The sequence below is a fragment of the Alosa alosa genome, chromosome 10 (genome assembly GCF_017589495.1).
Source record: "Alosa alosa isolate M-15738 ecotype Scorff River chromosome 10, AALO_Geno_1.1, whole genome shotgun sequence".
Classification (NCBI taxonomy): Eukaryota; Metazoa; Chordata; class Actinopteri; order Clupeiformes; family Clupeidae; genus Alosa; species Alosa alosa.
Window position 1 is genome coordinate 11945441 of NC_063198.1, and position 21997 is coordinate 11967437.

At 40.5% G+C, this 21997-nt stretch overlaps 4 protein-coding genes and 1 long non-coding RNA gene across 5 annotated transcripts; 2 read left to right on the forward strand and 3 right to left on the reverse strand.

Annotated features, from left to right (window-relative positions):
* Nucleotides 1-448: 448 nt before the first annotated feature.
* On the forward strand, nucleotides 449-1548 carry LOC125302293 (transcription factor HES-5-like). Its single transcript, XM_048255421.1, has 2 exons — nucleotides 449-575; nucleotides 691-1548. Exons 1-2 carry the CDS (start codon nucleotides 513-515, stop codon nucleotides 1093-1095), a joined length of 468 nt encoding a protein of 155 aa, XP_048111378.1. The 5' UTR covers nucleotides 449-512; the 3' UTR covers nucleotides 1096-1548.
* A 2164-nt stretch (nucleotides 1549-3712) lies between these two features.
* Nucleotides 3713-4864, reverse strand: LOC125302330 (transcription factor HES-5-like). Its single transcript, XM_048255482.1, has 2 exons — nucleotides 4779-4864; nucleotides 3713-4611 (listed from the first exon to the last, which is right to left on the reverse strand). The coding sequence occupies exons 1-2, from the start codon at nucleotides 4836-4838 to the stop codon at nucleotides 4198-4200; spliced, it is 474 nt and encodes a 157-aa protein (XP_048111439.1). The 5' UTR covers nucleotides 4839-4864; the 3' UTR covers nucleotides 3713-4197.
* Nucleotides 4865-6080: 1216 nt separating this feature from the next.
* On the forward strand, nucleotides 6081-6999 carry LOC125302535. Its single transcript, XR_007194919.1, has 2 exons — nucleotides 6081-6180; nucleotides 6305-6999. It is a non-coding gene; the product is annotated as an uncharacterized LOC125302535 (long non-coding RNA).
* Nucleotides 7000-10867: 3868 nt separating this feature from the next.
* Nucleotides 10868-12165, reverse strand: LOC125302269 (transcription factor HES-5-like). The gene is made up of 2 exons (XM_048255380.1): nucleotides 12081-12165; nucleotides 10868-11968 (listed from the first exon to the last, which is right to left on the reverse strand). The coding sequence occupies exons 1-2, from the start codon at nucleotides 12141-12143 to the stop codon at nucleotides 11546-11548; spliced, it is 486 nt and encodes a 161-aa protein (XP_048111337.1). The 5' UTR covers nucleotides 12144-12165; the 3' UTR covers nucleotides 10868-11545.
* An 8022-nt stretch (nucleotides 12166-20187) lies between these two features.
* LOC125302306 (transcription factor HES-5-like) lies at nucleotides 20188-21624 on the reverse strand. The gene is made up of 2 exons (XM_048255437.1): nucleotides 21499-21624; nucleotides 20188-21387 (listed from the first exon to the last, which is right to left on the reverse strand). Exons 1-2 carry the CDS (start codon nucleotides 21559-21561, stop codon nucleotides 20983-20985), a joined length of 468 nt encoding a protein of 155 aa, XP_048111394.1. The 5' UTR covers nucleotides 21562-21624; the 3' UTR covers nucleotides 20188-20982.
* Between the last annotated feature and the right edge of the window lie 373 nt (nucleotides 21625-21997).

The window sequence follows — 21997 nt, forward strand, 5'->3', positions numbered from 1 at the left end:
ATAAAAAGAGGTTGTGTGACAGTCATAAAAATAAAACATAGACAAGCACAATCTATTCACCATGAGCTATTCATGCAATTTTTTTTATTTCCAGGTATAGAGTACCCTGTATGTGCAATGCTGCCTTGCTAATCAGCCATTATGCCCACCACCCATGTGCAGACTGTTTATTTGTCAGAGAGAGGTTTCCCAGGTAATAAAAGCAGTGTAACGACCTGCTTGTGTTTAGGCTGTGCTATGGCTATCGCAAAAGTCTGGTCCCTCTGCTTTTGGCTGTAAGGCCAGTTAAGCATGAAATAATTGATGCCTCTGCCATTGTTGTGGCCGCCTCACCCACTGGCCTGGTAGTGTGGGAAACCTAATCTTGCCTGGGACTCATGCCTTTGTAATGCTAATGAGGTCCTATAAATAGAGGAGAGGGAGCCACCCTCAGCTCACAGATTGCTTGCCTTCCTCTGAGGAGAACACCTCTCTCTCTCTCTCTCGCTCTTGCTCTCTTGCTATCTACAAGAATGGCTCCCATCATCAGCATGGACTTTGCCAACCCAAAGCTTTCCAACAAGGAAAAGCATAAAGTAAGTAATGCTTCTAGTACTTTGAAATAACTTGATCATGCCTTTTATTGAATACATGTGCTTTGATCCTGTGCCCAAGAAACTAATCAAACTTTTTGCTCTTCCTCAACTTTAGCTGAGAAAACCAGTTGTGGAGAAGATGCGCAGAGATCGCATCAACAGCAGCATTGAGCAGCTCAAGGCCATGCTGGAGAAGGAGTTCCACAAGCAGGACCCCAACACTAAGCTGGAGAAAGCTGACATCCTGGAGATGACGGTGGCCTTCATGAAGCAGCAGCTGCAGTCCCAAAGCTCGGCCCCCCAGCAGGCCCACAGCGACGGCTACTCCCAGTGCTGGAGGGAGACCCTGCACTTCCTCTCCATCAACTCCAAGGTGGACACCAGCCTCCTGCGTCTCAGCCAGTCCAGTCCACCTCGGGCTGCCAGAGACTTACCGCTATCTCCTGTCACTCCGAAACTGAACCAGATGTCACTGAAGCAGGGCGCTGTCACACAGAAGCCAGTCTGGAGACCCTGGTAGACAAAAACTCATTCAGACTCTCATGTGAACCTGATGGATGTTGCGTACCATCATGGTGTAGGAAATGTATATTTCCAAATGTTTAACGTATCTACTTCTGTTCATGTTGAATTAGAATAAGAAGTTGTGTGTTGATGTTTCTCTTAAAGAGAAGCTAAATGCTTAATTGTCACTTCATGTTGAAGTATTTCTTTTTGAAAATAATGGATTTGCCGTGCATTTAATTTAAAATGCAACTAAATATCCATAGCCTATTTTGTATCATGTGTTTTCATGTTGAAGATCATGTTGACAATTGAATTGTTACTCAGAATCAGAGTCTCGTGTACAGTTCCCTTGAACCTTGATTATATTTGATCATTTTGTGTGGACTATAAAGGTGTCCCTCTTTCATTTTATACCACAATGGTATTAAGCATTTTAGACACTGTGTGTCTGCATTTGCCACTTAATAAATACTATAAATCTTATTTTCCCTATACCTTCTGTCTTCATTTTTTGCAATTAAAATCCCAGGTGAGGTAGACTGTGAGGTAGAGGCCACTACTCACTTCACATTGGGGGAATCAGGGTAATGACAGCAGTTTTTCTGGTGTAAAATTTAGGTAATAGACATAGACATTGACATAGAAATACGATTAAACTTCATATCAATAAGCTACTACTGACCATTTTTAATAGCAAAACTCTGAAAATATTCAGTATTTTCACACGCACATGCACACACACACACACACTCACAAACACACATCTACATATTGGTTGCACCTGTTTTTGTTTTGTTATTCTATTTCTTATTTTATATATTGACTGTTGTTATTTGTTATTTAATCAAAACAGCAGGTGGTGTAGTCAACTAGTTAATAATTATCACTTTAAAGATGTCCACAAATGCCATGAATTCATTATATTATGGGAATGTCATTGTAGTCAAAGTAATCATAATAGTATAATAGTCTTTCATGGTGTGAAATGCCTCTCAAATACAATATGAGTAATTCAGGTTTATTCCAAGGTGAAAAGGGGTGGGGGTGAATTGCCCAGACAAAGTGCTACCTAAATGGCAATAAAATGAGTAGTAAACTAGCAGCACACGAGGCCGTTCTTTTCATGCTTTTATCAGAGAGCCTGGGTCCCAAGCTCTAACCGCTTTCCCACACTCCTTAGCCAATCACAGAGCAGCTTGCGAGACCTGATAACATCAATGGCTTAGAGTCAGACAGACCTGCGTGGACGAGCTGGGGGGTGAAGTGGGGAGTGTGTGTGTGTGTGTGGGGGGGGGGAGTGTGTCGGCAGGAGGATGGGAGGTAGGGGGTGCCAGTGTACTTAGGGTGTGCCAGCCCCTAATCCTCAAACACACACACACACACACACACACACACAAAGACACACACACACACACACACACACACACACACTCTACCCCCGACACCTACCTCCTTGCACACCTCCACCCCAGACCACAGGCTTTCAGCGGCAGTAAAAGCCTCATCATCGCACAAGCAAGATGTCATCCCACCACACTCCGAAGGCTTAGCAGGTCATGGCTTCAGGCTTGGGAAGAAACAATCCTCACCTACACATGCTGAATGTGTGAGAAAAAGACAAGATCAATAGCCTACTACATACAAGTATAAGAAGGACAGAAAAGCCTCTCTTACTCTGTATGTAGGCATACTTCAGAAAACCGACAGCAACCAGTATGGATGTGAAAGAGTCACAGAGTGATTCTTCACAGAACATTGTCGCCATCCCCCTCTTTTTAAACGATAATTCCTAATTGCATGGACGACTGTTAATTAATATACGATTTAAAATGTGAAAATACAACATAAATGATGTATCAAAAAAGCAACAAGTGGAGTCTTTTTTCCCTGGGGACCGATTAGAGGGGAAGCCCAGAGAAGAGAGGGGTCAGAATTCACACTAGCGTGTCTAATGGATAATTTAGTGCGGCACACTTCCTTTGTGCTGGTGATGAAAGGGAAGCTTGAGTCTGGAGTGTGGGAAATCCTGGGAGAAGCCGGCTCCACACATGTGACAGTCAACACAGGCCTCTCTCCCACAGGCTTCACCAGCTGTTTGATGAAACCGGACCTGACAGCACACTGCCGCGCCTGTTGCACTGTGGGAATGGTGGACAAACACGGGTCTGGCATGTGGACGGTCTATCTCTCTCTCTCTCTCTGTCTCTCTCACACACACACTTAGTTATGCACTGATGCACATACACATGCCCCCACCCCACCAACACATGCACACACACACACGTCCATGCACCCACCCCCACACACACACACACACACTCCTACACACGCACACACAAACATACACACATACGCATACACCACACACACACACACACACACACACACACACACACACACACACACACACACACACACACACACCACACACAAACATACACTCACACACACACAGGGACTGCTCGCTATCAGGTAACCTTTTTGTGGTGTAAGCCAGTAAAACATACTTTTTAAATCAGCAGATAATAAAGAGCAGTATTGTGTTTTTCTTTTCTGCAATTTTCTTTTTTATTTCAACTATTTTCTATAATTCTATGTACAGTATTTCCTGTACCAATAAAAGGGTGGGCAATGTAAACTATTGTAATGCTTCTCTTGTTATTGGAGTATATTATAGAGAACAGATTTCCAATGTGAAATTCAGAGTATAAAAATACATTTATTGTAAATTCCAAATAACATATTCCAGTGCACATTACAAATGTCAATTAGAGACTGAAGTCTTAAAAGATGCTACAGGCACCTATAATAAATCCTTCACAGAAGGTAAACACATTTTAAACAAGTTGTTCAAAGTATATTTTCAAATACAGACAAATTACAGTAACTCCACAGGAATCACATGCTAGAGTCAGAGAAGAGCAATAGCACAATCTTCATCTTCAAGATGTACAGCAATTGAAAGGTCACACACATGCCTTACTGACAGATGTCATACAAATGCTTCTTTATAAGTGCAGACTTAATGGACATTTCACACCATTCATGTCCATTTCTATTATAACAGGTATGTTGGGTTGTCTTGATCAGATTTACATGAGCTCGAGCAGTTTCTTTACCAGGGCCTCCAGACTGACTTCTGTGTGACTGCTCCTTGCTTCACTGGTGTTTGGCTGTGTTTGATAGAGATGACTGGAGATGCTGGAGAGAAACTCCTGGGAGCATTCAGGATGCTGTGGCAGTGGCTGAGACGCAGGGGTGTGGAGTCCAAGTTGGAGTTGACAGACAGGAGATGCAACGTCTCCCGCCAGCACTGGGAGTAGCCGTCGCTGTGGGCCCGCTGGGGGGCCGAGCTTTGGGACTGCAGTTGCTGCTTCATGAAGGCCACTGTCATCTCCAGGATGTCAGCTTTCTCCAGCTTAGTGTTGGGGTCCTGCTTGTGGAACTCCTTCTCCAGCATGGCCTTGAGCTGCTCAATGCTGCTGTTGATGCGATCTCTGCGCATCTTCTCCACAACTGGTTTTCTCATCTAAAATTGAGGTAGAAGAACAGTTGATTAGAATCTTATTCCACTACATGAAACATGTTTAACTCCTTTTAAAGTGTTTTCTATGCAAACAAACCAACACTGGAAAATGTGCACCCAATCTAACTTACACAAGATTTTTTTTAACACATAAATAAAACAATACTTACTCTGTGTTTTTCCTTGTTGGAGAGTTTAGAGTTGGTCAAGTTAGAGCTGATAGGTGCCATTCTAGCAGAGAGAGTGAGCGTGTGTGTCTGTCAGAAGGCAACTGGTCTGTCATGAGGCACACTGCCCTATTTATAGGACCTCATTAGCATTACAAAGGCATGAGTCCTGGGCAAGATTAGATTTCCCACACTCCCAGGCCAGTGGGTGAGGCGGCCACAACAACTCAAATCAAAATTACACACATTCCTCAATAAATCTGTGTGACTGCAAATACGACCCCCAACACACACAAACACAGACCCCCCATTCACTATTTAGCCACAAACTGATGTAGTATAGTGTTAGTGGGGAAACATATCTCTTGTTGATCACACGATTGAATGCCATTTCCACATTTCATTTCTGTGAAAAGATGCCACTTGTTATTTTATAAAATCATGATGCAGAATTAGAGATGTCTGCATGAAAGACATTTCCCTGGATAACCTGTAATTAAGCAGACAAACATAGATGTAGGCTATGGGGGTTGTGGACACAGAAGTCGTTTTATGGGAACCTCTCTGCTACTGATAAGCTTCTTGCAGATGGTGAATAGATGAGAGAGAGACCTGTCTTATCAGCACAGGCCTTCTGTTTACAAAGCACGTTTATGACTGCTGTTTATTTCAGAATATCTCAATAGTCTCATCCTAAGACTTACCAACACTGGAGTGACCACTGAGGTCACATGGTGAATTAGACACTCTGTCAGAGGCTAGCCTACATCCATAACCATTTAATACGTCCTGTAATGTGTATATGGGTTTTTATGCAGATTAAAGTAGCCCGTGTATGCGCAAAAGACGCTGAGATAAAATAGCCCTACCACATGGGAATTGTAGATGGTGACGTCTGGCAAAACACCTCTGCCTTGTATCCTTTTTATTTGTTGAAAGCGTGTGGCGAGGTTTCCCATGACTGTCTCACATCTAGCGCTTTTTACAGCATTGAGATCAAAGGTCTGAAGCGTGGCTGAGAAACTTTATCATCCCACCATAACGGGTGGCAGCCCGCGCTGTCTGTCCCAGCAGGTGTTAGGTGTGCTACCCAGTGGCTCGTGTCATTGTTTTCTCACGCTGACAGAGGAAGCAGTCCCACGCGTTTTAGGAGAGCCGGAGAAAATCATAAAACATATATTGCCACCATTGGCTGCAATTCAGTGGTTGGTTGAGACTGTGGGAACATCCAAGGTGTTGCGAATCAGACTGTTGTTCAGAAGTATAAATGCCTCGCTCAGACAACACTTGGCATCACAGACACAAGCAACAGCAAGAAAGCGCTTCGACCATGGCATCATATGAGTGCAACAGAGACTTTCCAGTCGAGATAATTCCCTCTTCATGCGCAAGACATAGCATTAAGGTAACCTAAATATCCTTGAATATTTAAATTGTCTGTTGAAGTTTTTGCATTACACTCTGGCTGTATTCAAAAGCTAGGTTGTATTCAAATATTAACGACAGGCTACTTTTTTCCTTTATTTCAGTGTCGCAAAATAATTGTGGAGAAAATACGACGAGACCGAATCAGCAACAGCATCGAGGAGCTGAGGACATTACTTCAAACAAACCAAACAAACCAGTGTCCAGAGCAGCCCAGCGCCAGACTCGAGAAAGCTGACATTTTGGAGATGGCTGTGCAATTCCTGAGGGAACAAGCATCTTCAAAATCAAATGAAAGCTATCAAAGTGGTTTTTCGCACTGTCTGCAAGAAACACTCCGTCACCTGTCTTTGCACGCACCACTGCAACCTGCGGAGAGGGAGCAGATTAAACGTTTTTATGTTCATCAGCGGACCAGCATGCACACGCGTCTGTCAACGGAGCCGCGCGCCCAGTTTTGCATGCCATCAAAGCGACATTCAACATTAAGAGTGCGGAAATCTTTGTGGAGACCATGGTAAAATGCACTACGAAAATGGTCTATCCCACTGGACTTTGGGGTCCGACATTAGTTTAAAGAGTGAAAATGATTTTCTCCGGCAATTCACATTTAGTCTACATTAGCCTACGTGTGTGATGAGCAATGAGGTATTGACTGAATTCTCTCAATTAAGCGTAATTGCCTTTCGTAAAGGCGTTGTGTGACATGATGTAGCCTACCCCCAAGATCAAATTCAACAATGATTGTTTTCAAATCATGTTGTATTGATGACACTTATTAAACATTCCTTGTATTTAATCATTTGTTTGCTGTGTATTTCTATTTCTATGGACTTCCTGAAAAATGTATAACAAATAATGTTACACGAATGTGTTGAAGAAATGTTATTACAGGAATCTTACAGTATTTTGGGACATACTATAGAAGTAGCCTATAGGTAGCCTACACAATAGAACTACTATAAATCAGTAGTTCTTTACTACAAGGTCTTACACAATCCACATTTCACATTAGGATAAAACATAAAGATCTAAGTTTAAAGCAAAGTGTGTGTGTGAGAGAGAGAAAATTAGGATTTTTTGTTGGCCTATTTAATTATGACACCCAAGTGGCAATTTAATAGACTTCTGACAAAGGGAATTGTGATTGACACAAACGTTTATTTGGTTTATAGCATATCTCAGTGAGAAATTCCATGCCAAAAGAGCATCATATGAGAGGCTTGGCAAATATTGAGGCAATATGTAACATCTTGATCACTCTTAACAGAGTATGGTAGGAAACACCTCTTTAACCAGAGGGAAGTTTATAGTTTTACATACAAGTATGACCAAACTAGTAATCACATTGTGATTGAAGAGCTACACACATCATGTGGGAAACGCACACTTAGCATGTGTAGGATGACACTTAATATAAGTGGCAACCTAAACATGAAAACAGAGGTGAAAACACAACATGAAATACACAGCATCTTCATAGAAGATGGCATGCATATAACAAGAAGGACAAATCCCAAGAAAGAGATATATTCATAACTTTGCATGAAGTTTGTATGTGCATTATACCAATGTGGTATGTGCAAATGTAATTTGTTGTAAACAGACAGTATTGACAATGGTTTTAGCCAGTTTTTCTCAGAAAACAAATTAATGTTTAAAAAACGTCCTTTTAAACAGAAATTTGCATACAAATATCATTACATATGGTGACATATTCATAGAATATTTACTTTTCAGAAGATGTTTTGGATAAAATATCATCTGAGACGTATAATTTATAAAAAATATAAAGAAACTTTTGATGAACAAAAGCACTGAGCATTTAATATACACCAGTTAGCCAGATCTCAGCCTGAAGGATTCGATGAGAGCCTCCAGGAGGCGCTTTTGGGTGCACTCTTCTCCTTTTTTGGGCAGACTGCACTAAAGCTGTCTGTTGGCACCGGGTGCTCTCTTGCCTGTAGACATCACAAGTTGCTTGCAGAAATGGGAGCCATTTAGGAAGCACTCTTCCACTGGACTGTGTTCCGTCTTCACCAGGAAAGGAAGAGGCTCTCGGGTGGAGAATCCAAGAGAAACAGGCCCTCACAGAGTCAAGGAGCTTTTGGTGAATTACAGACCAATCCTTCATCTCCAGGTCTGCTCAAGAACTCTGAGCCTCAGGGTTACGGGGTTGAGCTGTTGTAGATCTATTCGTGCATCTTCAATCGCTTGATCATTCAGCTGTGACAGAAAAATGACACAGTAAATTAATTTGTTCGTCACATTACAAAACTATATCTTGTCATAACAAAGAGCAATGCAATCAAGTGTTCATTTGTAAATTTAAATTACCTTGTGAGGCAAAAGGTGCTCCTTTGGGACAGTGGTCTTGGAATTGGTTTTTGGCATCATGGCTTATCTTGTCTGCAGATCTCTCAATTTGGAATGAATCTGATCAGCACTGGCTTCATGTCCTCTATTTATACTCCTAGATCTCCATATGAATGTGTGGGTCTTGGGCTGGTTGGAGTTTCTCACAGTCAGCAGCCAATGGCTGAGCTGCAGAGGACAATGAGGAGTATGGAGCTGCCACATGCTGGATTCTCCCATTGCTGGGGCACAATGGTCAAACCTCAGGGGAACAGGTGCTGGGTTGGGGGTGATGGAGAGAGACCCACAGACCCACTGTGTGGATGTGGGAAAGGACTGACCCTGTGAGGAGAGTTAATCTGCTGCCTGATGTTGGGGTCACTGCAGCAGAGTCTGAGGATTCTCTTGATTTCTCTTTAAAGCATTCTTTTTCCCCATAAATATTGCTTAGAAATTTTAAAAGCACTTTAACAAGACATTTCCTGATATTTTAACATGCTACTTTTAACCAATTGGAAAGTACCATTAATTTAAAAACAAACTAACACCTTACCCCAAACCTTAACAGATAGACATTTAGTCTTTTATATTATGAATTGTCTGTTCTGTGTTTCTGAACAAAAACAAAATATGTCTGGAAATGTCAGGTTCTTTGTCAGAGGAGGGCTACTTTAGAGATCTTGTGTCTTAACAGTAGAATGTCCATCTGAGCACACATTATCACTGTGCATTATAAAATGTACTCTAATCACTAATATATATATATATATATATAAAGCTTGATTACCATATTGATGTTGTGATAGAAGCACATTTTTATCACACATTTTATCATAAACATCTGAAGGGCAGCATCCACAGTACTAGGCTGACATTAGTTATATTAGGCTACATATACTGAAAAAGTATTGTTAGTTTGCTATGTTCAACTTTACCATTCAAATCTTTTTTCAAACCAGATTTAAGCAGAAAGGAAGCATATAGCAGTTTCTGAAGCAGTCTAGCTCTAGTCTAGTCAGGATTTTAATTGTCTGCAGTTCTAAAGCCTTGCCTCAAGGAATGCCAAGTGAAATGACAAGGACATCCGTCTCCTTTTTGCAACAATGTATCATGCTCACACTCAAAATCAAAAGCATAATATAATGCAATGCATCAGTTGAATAGTTGAGAAAAAGTGTGTAATTAAAATATTTTCTAATATACTTTTATAATGTTGATATGCTAAATTATAACTGGAATGTGTGTCTATTCCCCTGTGTGTGTGGGTGTGTGGAATCTCCAGTGGTACTGTGGATGCTAATGACCAGGAACTGAGACTTTCCCACACTCCCCACCAGTGGAGTTTCTCCTTCACAATAGAAGTGTGCCTTCTTATGCTAATTCCACTCAGCAGCAGACTCTGAGAAGATCTTCTGAACTTCGAATGCAATTTATATAATGTTAGTAAAGCAAAAATATGCAGATAATTCATACAAATATGTATATAAACAGACAAAGTGTTACAAAGTGTAACTTCTTTGTTTTAAATGGCGCTTAAAATTGTATTAAATTTGACTACACACCAGAGGAAACGTTATTGAACTATTTTGGGGGGAATTCTTTTCTAATTGATCATGAAAGGGCTGCTGGAAATTAAATCAATCAGATTTATGAATTCATGTGTTGAGTTGCAGAGAAGGGAAATGAAGACGAGCAAAAAATGAAGAGGTTTGTTTTCACATTTGCAGCCACATTGGCTGAATAGATAAATGTTTTTAATCATTTTTTTTATTTATTTTTTTATTATTATTATTTGAACTTGTGAGAGATTGTTGTATTGATATATGATAGCGTTAGAGACAGCTCATCTGTCTTAAGTATGGGTGCGGAGCCCATTGACCCACAGGAGGTCTGTGAGAGAGTCCACCACTCTTTCCCACACTCTCTCCATTCTCTGCTCTTCAATGGGGGAACAATAGAAGTGTGTCTCATTACCCTCCACATTAGTCAAGGAGTTTCATCCCCCTGCTGCCATGCAGTTACATGTGGTCACTGTGGTGTATCATTTAAGAGCGGTCAAACAGCTGGATTGTTGTTTAAAAACATCTTGGACATTTTTCCAAGCTTTTCCAAAAATTTTCCAAATTTTTGAATCTGCTGTGATTTAATCAAGTTTGCCAGTAAGCCTGAAATGAGGCCAGCCTTCTTCCCATTAAAATGTGAGCTGAAGTGCACGTATTGTTTTCCCACAGACCCAAGACCCTTGTATCTGAACTACAATGCACCAGTCTGCAGGAACGACACCACCAAGATAATGTAAGAGAGAGGGCATATTTTATTGTTAGGTTCTAGCAAAAGGAGAACATCACATACATAAGTTCTGTCTGATTCAGACAAGTTTCACAGATATTATATCAATAATGTATGGTCTCAACTGAGACATAGATTGGGTTATAAAACAAGTCTTTATAAAAGACAACAGCAACCCCATATCAAAGGCAGTTGAAAGTTCATTTCACAGAATGAACAGGATGAAAAGGATCACACTCTCACACATGGGAGATCACATTGTTTTCTTAAATATTAAGAAAGTGTCACATATTCTCAGAGTTGAGATTTTAAAAGGTAGTTCCATCATTGAAGTGTGTTTTAAAGTTAAAGCATAATTGCATTACAATGATACAATGAAATAGTTTGACACATGTCAAGAACCATTGGCATGTACAGCCATGGTGATTTGCATTATTTTAGATTCTTCTAAAATCAATATGTTCAATATTTAAAAACTTTTAAAATGTTTTCCATTTTACAGAAAATCTTCACTGAAGACATTTAGTGTGCAATGGCTTGCAAATACTTTCTTTCTTGAAAGAAAATCAAGTTTCTTAAAACAAAAAAAGAATCAGATAACACCTTAACAATCAAACATCTTTTAAAAGAATAAATGCTCTTAGCAGACCAATGTGGTCAAACATCTTGGAGAATCTTGGAGAATCTTGGTTTGAAGTTTTCTACCAAGGCCTCCAGGGGGCGCTCTTGCCCTGACTCTTCTCTTTGCTCAGTGTGTGCTGATTCAGCACACTAATCTGAGGCAGGGCTTGATCTGCCATGTCCTCATCAGAAGACGGCTTCTGGGTCTGGAAGTGGTTCAGCACAGTTCCATGGGAGTGTGTCTGAGCCTCATCTTTAGACAGGAGGTGAACAACCTCTTGGGCACACCTGGATAATCCCTGAAGAACATCATCAGAGGAGGGCAGAGTCTTATGCTGGAGCTGTCGTCTCAGGAGGCAAACGGTCATCTCCAGGATGTCGGCTTTCTCCAGCTTGGAGTCGGGCTGCTGGTTGAGGAGCTGTGGACCCAGAAGATCCTTGAGCTGCTCGATACAGTTGTTGATGCGATCTCTGCGCATCTTCTCCACAAGTGGCTTTCTTAACTGTAAAGACAAAGAAGATGTCATTAATACATTTATTCTTTAACTATTAAAGTAATAGGCTGACAAAGAATGTTGATATCAAGTTTACAAGAGGTAAGGTTCCTGTATTTACCTTGTGGTTCAGACTCAAATGTTCCTTTGAGTAGCCTGCTGAGGAAGTGATTGTAGGCGCCATTGCTGTAGCTGCAGTAGATCTCTCTGTGTAGAGTGAATCTGATCAGCACTGGCTTCATGTCCTCTATTTATACTCCCAGATCTCCATATGAATGTGTGGGTCTTGGGCTGGTTGGAGTTTCTCACAGTCAGCAGCCAATGGCTGAGCTGCAGCGGACAATAAGGAGTGTGGAGTTGCCACATGCTGGATTCTCCCATTGCTGGGGCACAATGGTTAAACCTCAGGGGAACAGGTGCTGGGTTGGGGGTGATGGAGAGAGACCCACAGACCCACTGTGTGGATGTGGGAAAGGACTGACCCTGTGGGGAGAGTTAATCTGCTGACTGATGCTACCATCAATAACACTGACGAAGCATGTGGATGTGTATGAACACTATGAATTGATTTTGGCAATTGTATTTGTTTATTGGTGCACATTTTCATTCAATTGGAATGAATATATGATGTAATGTATACAATTTTTAAGTATGTTTGTGAAATATCCAATTATTAATAATAAATGATTAGTAGGAGGAGGAGTACAGGAGCCTGGTGGTGGACTTTGTGCAGTGGTGCAAACTCAATCACCTTCAACTAAACACTTCAAAGACCAAGGAGATGGTAGTGGATTTCCGAAGGTCTAAGCCCGCTCTGCTACCAGTCTCCATTGATGGGGTCAATGTGGAGGTGGCAAGCACCTACAAGTATCTGGGTCTCCACCTGGACAATAAACTGGACTGGTCAGCCAACACTGAACAAGAAAGGACAGAGCAGGCTGTACTTCCTGCGGAGGCTGCAGCCCTTCAATGTGTGCAGCAAGCTCCTCAGGATGTTGTGGCCAGCGCCCTCTTCTATGCAGTGGAATGCTGGGGAGGAAGCACAAAGAAGAAGGATGCTGGGCGACTTGACAGGCTGGTAAGGAAGGCTGGCTCTGTAGTGGGAGCTGAACTGGAGTGCATCACTTCAATATCTGACAAAAGGACCCTAAACAAACTGATCAACATCTTGGACAATGAATGTCATCCGCTCTACAGCACTATCAAAAACCAAAAGAGCTTGATCAGCTGGAGACTTCGCTCACTGCCATGCACAACTGAAAGGCTGAGGAAGTCATTTGTTCCTAGGGCCATTGAACTGTCCAATGCCTCACTTAAGGGAAGAGGAGAGATAGACTTCTCTGCTTTATCTGTCTGCCTCTCCACCCTCTCCATGTCCATGTTTTTTGAGTACTGACTGCCCACTACTGCTTACTACTGTTTTACTACTGTTTTACTATTGTACACAGCCTAATGTTTTCACTACTGTTTTACTGCTACACTGTTTTTCATGCTATATTAGCACACATGATCAATGGCTGCAGTCAGGCTTCTGATACAATACTGAATGAATGAATGAATGAATGAATGAATGGCTATAACCCTATTACCTCAACCTGTTCTTGCACTGAAATAGTTTTTTATTTTACCTTGTCTACATTACACTTTACTCTCCTATTTTTCTATATTATTTATGCTGGTCTCTAGACCTTACTCTTGCACTGTTGCACTGTTGGACTACTTTTTGCACCTTCACCATGACACTCACTCTCTTGAGCACCTTGCCAGGCACACATGGTTGGACTACTGTTTGCACCTTCACCATGACACTCACTCCCTTTAGCACCTCACCAGTCCCGACCCTGTCACTACAAGCGTCTTATGCTTGATCTCCCTCAAGCACATTGAACTTTCTTAATTTAACTTACATAGTGTATTTAGTATTTAGTTTTGTTAGTTTTCTTATCTGTCTTATCTTCTACTGTCTTTATTATACAGTGGAGTTTAGTTATATGTTTATACTTATACTTATGTTTACCATTTCTGCTGTAAGTGCATGTTGTGTGTTATGTCTGTATGCTACTGAGACCCTTGAATTTCCCCTTGAGGATCAATAAAGTATCTATCTATCCATCTATCTAAATAATCATTAACCTAACCCAAACTATAACCAGACTAGGTAACTAGACATTACATGAATTCTTACATGAGTTATATCCCTTACAAACAGTCAGGACCCTCACAAAAACATACCTGTTAAAAGTTTGTCATCATTTTCTGAAATGGAGGGACGCTCCCCTTTAGACTCTCACCTTAGGTCTCAGATGCAACAGATGTCATCCTCTTTCATGTTGCTGGTAGAGCGGTCATTTGAGTTTCCCACACTCAGGCCTCTATGCATTAAAAAGCTTTCAAATCACCCATGTTGAGGAATGATGACTATCTGCTCAGAGATTTTGAAATTATCTGAGGGGAAAGACCCTGACTGTTACGGGCCAGGCTCGTATGGACCGAAAACATGAAAGGGAGACGAACACTGAATGAAATTATCACAAATATTTATTGGTATCACAAAAGTATGTCTAGGGGATGTGGGATCATCTGGTTGAGAGTGCAAGTGATTGGAACGCCGGCAGGAAAATCAGAGTGAGTGTGGTGAATGTTTGTTGCATAGTCAAAGGGAAATGTATGCCAGAGTGAGTGAGTGAGTGCATGCATGAATGTATGTCGTGAGTCTGAGAGTCTATGTGTGTGTCGGGTTCGAGAGAGAGAGAGAGAGAGAGAGCAAGTTGGTCTGGCTTTTAAAGCCCATTTGCACACAGGTGTGGCTTAATTGGCAATCAAGCACTCTGCCGTCTCCAGCCAGTCAAGGCTCCGCGGTGGCACAGACAGCCAGAGACAGAGAGGGTCATAACACTGACGCACATAGTTAATATATAGCTTTTGGTTAGGGACTGTTCTGTATTTAAGGAATGGACCACCGGAGGAAAATAGGGGAGGGTCATGTCTTTTTATTCTTTGTTAATGGGAGGGTCACCCAATTTTTTTTTAGTGTAGGAGGAGGGGTCAACCAAATTTTGTAATCATGAAAACAGCAACATTTCAAAGTGGCCTAGGTGCATATTTTTAACCCCTCTCTGCACACCACGTTTACCCCTCATTTCCTTCTTTCTTGCAGAGTAGCAAGATAAAGGCCTCGCGCTGCGGCTTTCGTAGAGACTCAATGGAGACTGAGGGATATAGGCACTAGCAAAGGTTCTAGAGGGAATGTGATTTCTGGCGCCATATTATGTTCTCTTTCGTTCCATAGCTGTCAACATTGAACATTGAAAATAAGGGAGATGCCCCAGGTTTCTCACCCAAAATACGGGAAAATGTCAACATCATCCCCATTAACGTCTGAAGGGTTTGTAGCAACAAAGTAGCCTACTTTATTCATGCCTAACAGCCTATATTACAGTAATTTGGTCAACTTTACACAGCCCTAAAAGGCTACATTTACCTTTGGCTTACTTTTAGTATACCGTGTAACAGCATGCATGCTTAACATTAGTAAAGCATACTTGCTTCATTCATCCACATCCAGCTCCTAACGTTTTGACAAGCATGTCTACCAATTGACCTTGTTCCTGCCCAATCTCTAGCTTTGCTGTCTCCATCCTTTCTGTTTTTGTTGTTTGCAAAAATATATAGTATTTATTGGTAAACAGCAACAAGTGCAATTTGTTAATTGCTGTCATTCTTTCTCCTGCGCAAACAAACATGTGTTACGTTCCAAGTAGCCTAGTGCGTAATTCTGCTTCATAAAGTTGAACAAATACATTTGCTTATTTCACAGAAAAATATAAATAGCCAGTTTAGGGTCTACAGTGCAGAGTTGGTAAGTTATGGTAGGCCAACTTGGAGTGAACATAGGCAGAGACTTTCTAATGTGGAGACACAGCACTCAAAAAATACTCCATAAAATTGCATGGGGCTAGTTTGTCACGCCAATATGGCCGTTGTCTACGCATATCCCACCCCTTCCACGCCAAAACGTCAACATGTGAATACATTGAGCCAATCATGTGGTGTGATGTGAATACACTGAGCCAATCATATGGTGTGTTGTAAAGACATCGTGCCAATCATGTGTTGTGATCTCGCCGCTGGAGCAAGATTGGTGTCGTGAAGCCTTGCGCACGCGCATTTCTGCCGAAATGGATGCCCGACGAGTGCCCAAAAAGCTCAAATGGCCGCCGAGTGGAGGGACTTGCCTAAAAGGACTTTGACATAGGGGAAATTCTTTCTCTAGTAGCTGAGTAGCCTGATGGTAGGCAGGTGCGCACGTAGACACACGGCCGAACATGCAAGCGCCAATGAATCGTGCTCTCACGACAATCACACCGTTAAACTTAAATAGGTTAACATCACTCTAAGTTCGCCTTCAAGCAAGGAAAACGATGATTTGAAGACATCTGTTTCGTTGGAAGGGCAAGGGGGTAGCAACAAGGCAACACAGAGACAGGCCCGATGGCAGGGCTAATGTTATGAGAGTTTTAAAATATGGGATATTCTACGGGAAAATATTAAAACGGCACGGAAAAAGTTGGCAAGCATTGTTTTGGTCCCCGTGCACAGGGATTATTTGTCACATTATTAATCACATATGATTATTTGTGAAATTGTGCAAACAAGTGCAACACATTTGAAAAGTAAGGACTGGTAACATGCAAGCTCCCGGAAAGACAATTGGCAGGAGAGGGTCATGTCTTTTTTGACAATTCTGTCGGAGGGTCATTGAACAATTTCTAGCAGGCAAGGGAGGGTCATGCAACTTTTGACTGAAGCACTCAAAATCCCTCAGGTGGCCCCTTAAATAAATAACGAACAGCCCCTTATTCAATTGTTTTAGAAGTAGAGTTAGGGAAATAAACACATTTCATATTTTTATTTTGCTTCGTTCATTCATGCTTTTGGCTTTGAAACAGAACATCGCAAACTGACTCAACTAAAATGCAAATTAAATTAAATGAACCCTTGATGTGATGAACTTAACTGTATCTCATATCTAGGCATATCCTGTTGTGTAAAAACATACAGTACAATACAAATAGAGCAGGACTGGCTCAATGGAGATTTATACCGTTGAAATATCTCATGCACATACTTTTATTGGTTTTTACTCTTAAAACGAATGTGTTGAAAACAACACAGCTTCCGTTGTTTTAACACATCTCTGTGTCTAGATAGGGACAACACAGTTTGTGTTGTTTCCTTTTTTATTTGTTACACAAATGTGTTGAAAATAACCAACATGCGTTGAAAACAACACAACTTGAGTTGTTTTTTAACACATCTCTGTGTCCAGATAGTCAAGTCAAATCAAGTTGGCTTTTATTGTCAATTTCTTTACATGCACTGGTCATACAAAGAATTGAAATTTCGTTTCTTACTTTCCCATGCAGATAGACATACTTTAAATACAGACATAGACATACTATAGACATAGCCATAGACAATAAACATTAAATTAAAGTGCAAGACTGAAATATAGAACATGTATGTATCAAAATAGAAATATAGGACATATATATATATATAAAAAAAAAAAAAAAAAAAAAATAGAGGTAGTTGTGTTGTATATTTATATAGTCTTAACAGTTACATGAAGTTTAAACTTGTGCTTGTGTGACCTGTATATTTACATTGATATGCAGTATGCAGTAATTTCAAGTAAGTAAGGACAACACATTTGTTTTAAGAGTGTATGGTAGAAGGGGAAGCACGTGTCTATTCTTGTGTGTGTTAGTGGAACCTCTAGTGGGACTGTGGATGCTAATGACCAAGAACTGAGACTCTCCTCTCCAGAGCGTTCCCACACTTTGACCATTCTCCGCACCCCTCTGTAGACAATACAAGTGTGCCTCCTTCATGCTAATTTATCAGTAGGTAGCCACATCCTACTATCATTGGCAAAGAAAGTTTTGTTTGTTTGTTTGTTAAATACTGGGCTGTCCAATCTTAATGAATAAAGTCCATTTATACAAACTAATCTAAACATATTATAATCATTGTTTTGGACATATGATCAGATGCATATGTGTGTAAGTTATGGTAAAATATGCATAATGTGCACCTAAGCTCCTGTTATCAATATCAGTGGATGGCTTGCGTAGTATTATACTGTACAGTGCGTTCAGAAGCTTGTTGATAAGGTGCAGCCTTTAACCCATCAGATTTAGTCAGGTACTAGTCTCTGGTCTGTCAGATATGTAATGGGCTGGGTGACAATGCGGTTACATTAATAAATTCTACAATGGGAAAGTAAGATTATATCATACAGATGCAGTTATTTAAAAGAGACAAAGGGCTTCAAAAATATCATCCTGTACAACCATGATTATAGTAACACTGTTATGATATCTCAAATTTCACAGTTTTTCAAAAGGGTTCCATTACAACATTTATTTTCTTTTAACAAATCTGAGTTTCTTGATGTAAAGATACCACCTGCATTTGGCTTGGACACTGGCGGACTTTTTCTTTAAAGTCCTTTTAGGATTTATTACTGGCCAATGTAGTCAATTTGGACAGTCTCGCTATGCATGTGTCCGCAATGGCCACCAGGGGGCACTCTTGGCTGGACTGACTCTTCCATGTCCCATATAGAGGCTTCCGGGTCTTGAAGTGTCTCCACACTGTTGCATGAGACTGTGTCTTCATCACATCATTATGGGGAATCTGGGTAAATCCCAGAAGAACAGCATTAGATTAAGGCTGCGTCTTATGCTGGAGCTGTTGTCTCAGGAGGCAAATGGTCATCTCTCATGATGAATGAATTTTCATTCTTTTTTTACACATAAACATGCAAGGTATGGTTTTACTAAAACATATTAAAAAGATGATAAAAAATATGTGCCAGTGCTATGACACAGTAATCTCAATACATTTTATACACACACAATGCCATATATACAATGTTTTGGTATGGACAACATTTGCCATTTTGCTGGGTGTCTAAGAGATTCTGTGAGAGAGTCCACCACACTTTCCCACACTCTCTCCATTCTCTGCTCTTCAATGGCGGAACAATAGAAGTGTGTCTCATTACCCTCCACATTAGTCAAGAAGCTTCATCCCCCTGCTGCCCAGCTGACAGTGAGAGCAGTGGAGTCTAATTCAGTTTCTATGCAACCACTGGATTAGATTACATTTATGAATTGTTTTGATTTAACAAACATCGAGTATAAATAATATGAGATATAACATTTCTTCAAATTCATTATGATACTTTAAGGCAAGAAACACTATCCACATTCATAATGCCATATTCAAGCATATTTTATGAGCCTGTATGACGACTGTAAAACAAAGATGATGCCTTTTTCTACTTGATATAACATTTTCCTTCACTATCACATTTGTATAGTGTTTTGAAAGCTGTAATGTTTCAATATGATCAGCATGAATGAAAAGATCAGTGAACCAATCCTGCATTTTGGTTTCATTGCCAAAACATTGAACATCCATGCAATAGTAGACGCAGTCTATCACTGTTGATGAAATTGTGTTGGTTTCAACACACATCAGAAACAAATAGATAGAACCATTTTGCATTTAATTGGAATATTGTAAAATAATCCTGTATTTTACTACTTTTGTACTTAATTTCTGTGAATGTGTACAGTCAAAAGGGGTTTTAATTATACAGACGAAAACATGCCAGAGCAGTTAGATAAATCATTTAGTGTATACTATCATGTCAGCTCTAACCGCTTCTGGCATGAACTGTCTAATTTAAACATCCGGAAGCCACAATATCTTACCCAGTGACATAATTGCTTGGTTCTTCATAGACACCGTGAACATCAAATCTCAGTGTGTTTCAACAGGTGCCACTGGACCCAATAATTGGCTAAACATGTTGCAAAAACATCTCCAAATTTCAAGGTTGTTGGAATGCTCTCATAATGAAATGATGTGGAATTGAAATTCAGGTACAGCTACTTTCCAGCCCACAGATGCTGACAATCTGAGCATACTGTTATTTTTTTACTAATGATATGGATAAAGAAATGTACCTTCTGAAGTTACTTTACTGCAGAGGTAACTATTTGTTGACATTTAATAGTGTTTAACTATTGATAAAAAGAGAGACAAGCGAGAGTCAAATATGCAGAGATTGATTTATTGTACTTTTCTGGCTTGAGAATTAAGCCATTTGAAATAAATAAAAAAGTTTAACAACTTAGAACAAAATTATTGTCTATTGACATTGTTAAACAGGTTGATCTCCACTGAGACAAATATAACAGGTCTTTATAAAAGACAATGGAAACTTCATATCAAAGCTATTTGTGGTTATTACAGCACATAAGAGATGCATTTCATTGAAAACACAACATTCAAGTTTCTTAAATGTTAAGAAAGTGTAAAATTTCTCCCATTGTTAAGGTAAGTGAGAAAACCTCCCTCCTTGAGAATTCCTATTAATTAAATCAGTTTCTAACATCTTAGAACAAAATCCTTGTCTATGTGACATTAGTCAACAAGTTGTTCTCTAATGAGACAAACATAACAGGTCTTTATAAAAGACAATGGAAGCTTTACATCAATGCTATTTGTGGTTATTACAGCACATAAGAGATGCATTTCATTGAAAGCACAACATTCATGTTTCTTAAATGTTAAGAAAGTTTTACATTTCTCATTGTTGAGTTAAAAAAAATCCCTCATTGAGAAAACTCCATTAATGAAGTCAGTGCAGTTTCTTAAGAGACAACAATTTACTTAGTAAACAGGCTGTAGTCATTATTTCAATAACATAGCATTTGAGTTATTTTCAGCTGTGAAAATATCACCAATATGGCTATTTTGCAAATTATACGTGTAAGAAAGTCTTCGCTGAAGACAATTGTCAGTCCATATCCCAGATATGGTATTCCATATTTCCTCCTGGAAATGATCTTACATTCTTTTCAGATAAAAATAAAACATAACGCCTGCATTTGCAGGATTAACCAATGACAGTCTTAGTTCATGTTGAACTATACTTCAGTTTTCTACCAAGGCCTCCAGGGGGCGCTCTTGGCTGGACTCTTCTCTTTGCTCAGTGTGTGCTGATTCAGCACACTAATCTGAGGCAGGGCTTGATCTGGCATGTCCTCATCAGAGGACGGCTTCTGGGTCCGGAAGTGGCTCAGCACAGTTCCATGACTTTTTGACAGGAAGTGAACATCTTCTTTGGCACACGTGGAGAATCCCTGAAGAACATCATCAGATGAAGGCAGAGTCTTATGCTGGAGCTGTCGTCTCAGGAGGCAAACGGTCATCTCCAGGATGTCAGCTTTCTCCAGCTTGGACTCGGGCTGCTGGTTGAGGAGCTGTGGACCCAGGAGATCCTTGAGGTCCTCAATACTTTTGTTAATGCGATCCCTGCGCATCTTCTCCACAATGGGTTTTCTTATCTGCAAATAGGAAGTAGATGTCATTAATACATTTGGTCTTTAAATATGCACAGAGTGTGAAGTCAATGAACGTTTTTGGAAAATCTGAAAGAGTTTGGTTACAATATTTACCTTAAGATTCAGACTCAGGTGTTCCTTTGGGTAATCTGCTGTTGAAGTGATTGTAGGTGCCATTGCTGTAGCTGCAGTAGATCTCTCTGTGTAGAGTGAATCTGATCAGAACTGGCTTCATGTCCTCTATTTATACTCCCAGATCTCCATATGAATGTGTGGGTCTTGGGCTGGTTGGAGTTTCTCACAGTCAGCAGCCAATGGCTGAGCTGCAGAGGACAATGAGGAGTGTGGAGCTGCCACATGCTGGATTCTCCCATTGCTGGGGCAAAATGGTCAAACCTCAGGGGAACAGGTGCTGGGTTGGGGGTGATGGAGAGAGACCCACAGACCCACTGTGTGGATGTGGGAAAGGACTGACTCTGTGAGGAGAGTTAATCTGCTGCCTGATGTTGGGGTCATTGATGCTGACAGGGCACATGTAGCCCACCACTGTATACACACGTGTGGTGGTGTGTTCATGCATGTCATAGTCTTTCTGTTTGAGAATTCAAATATT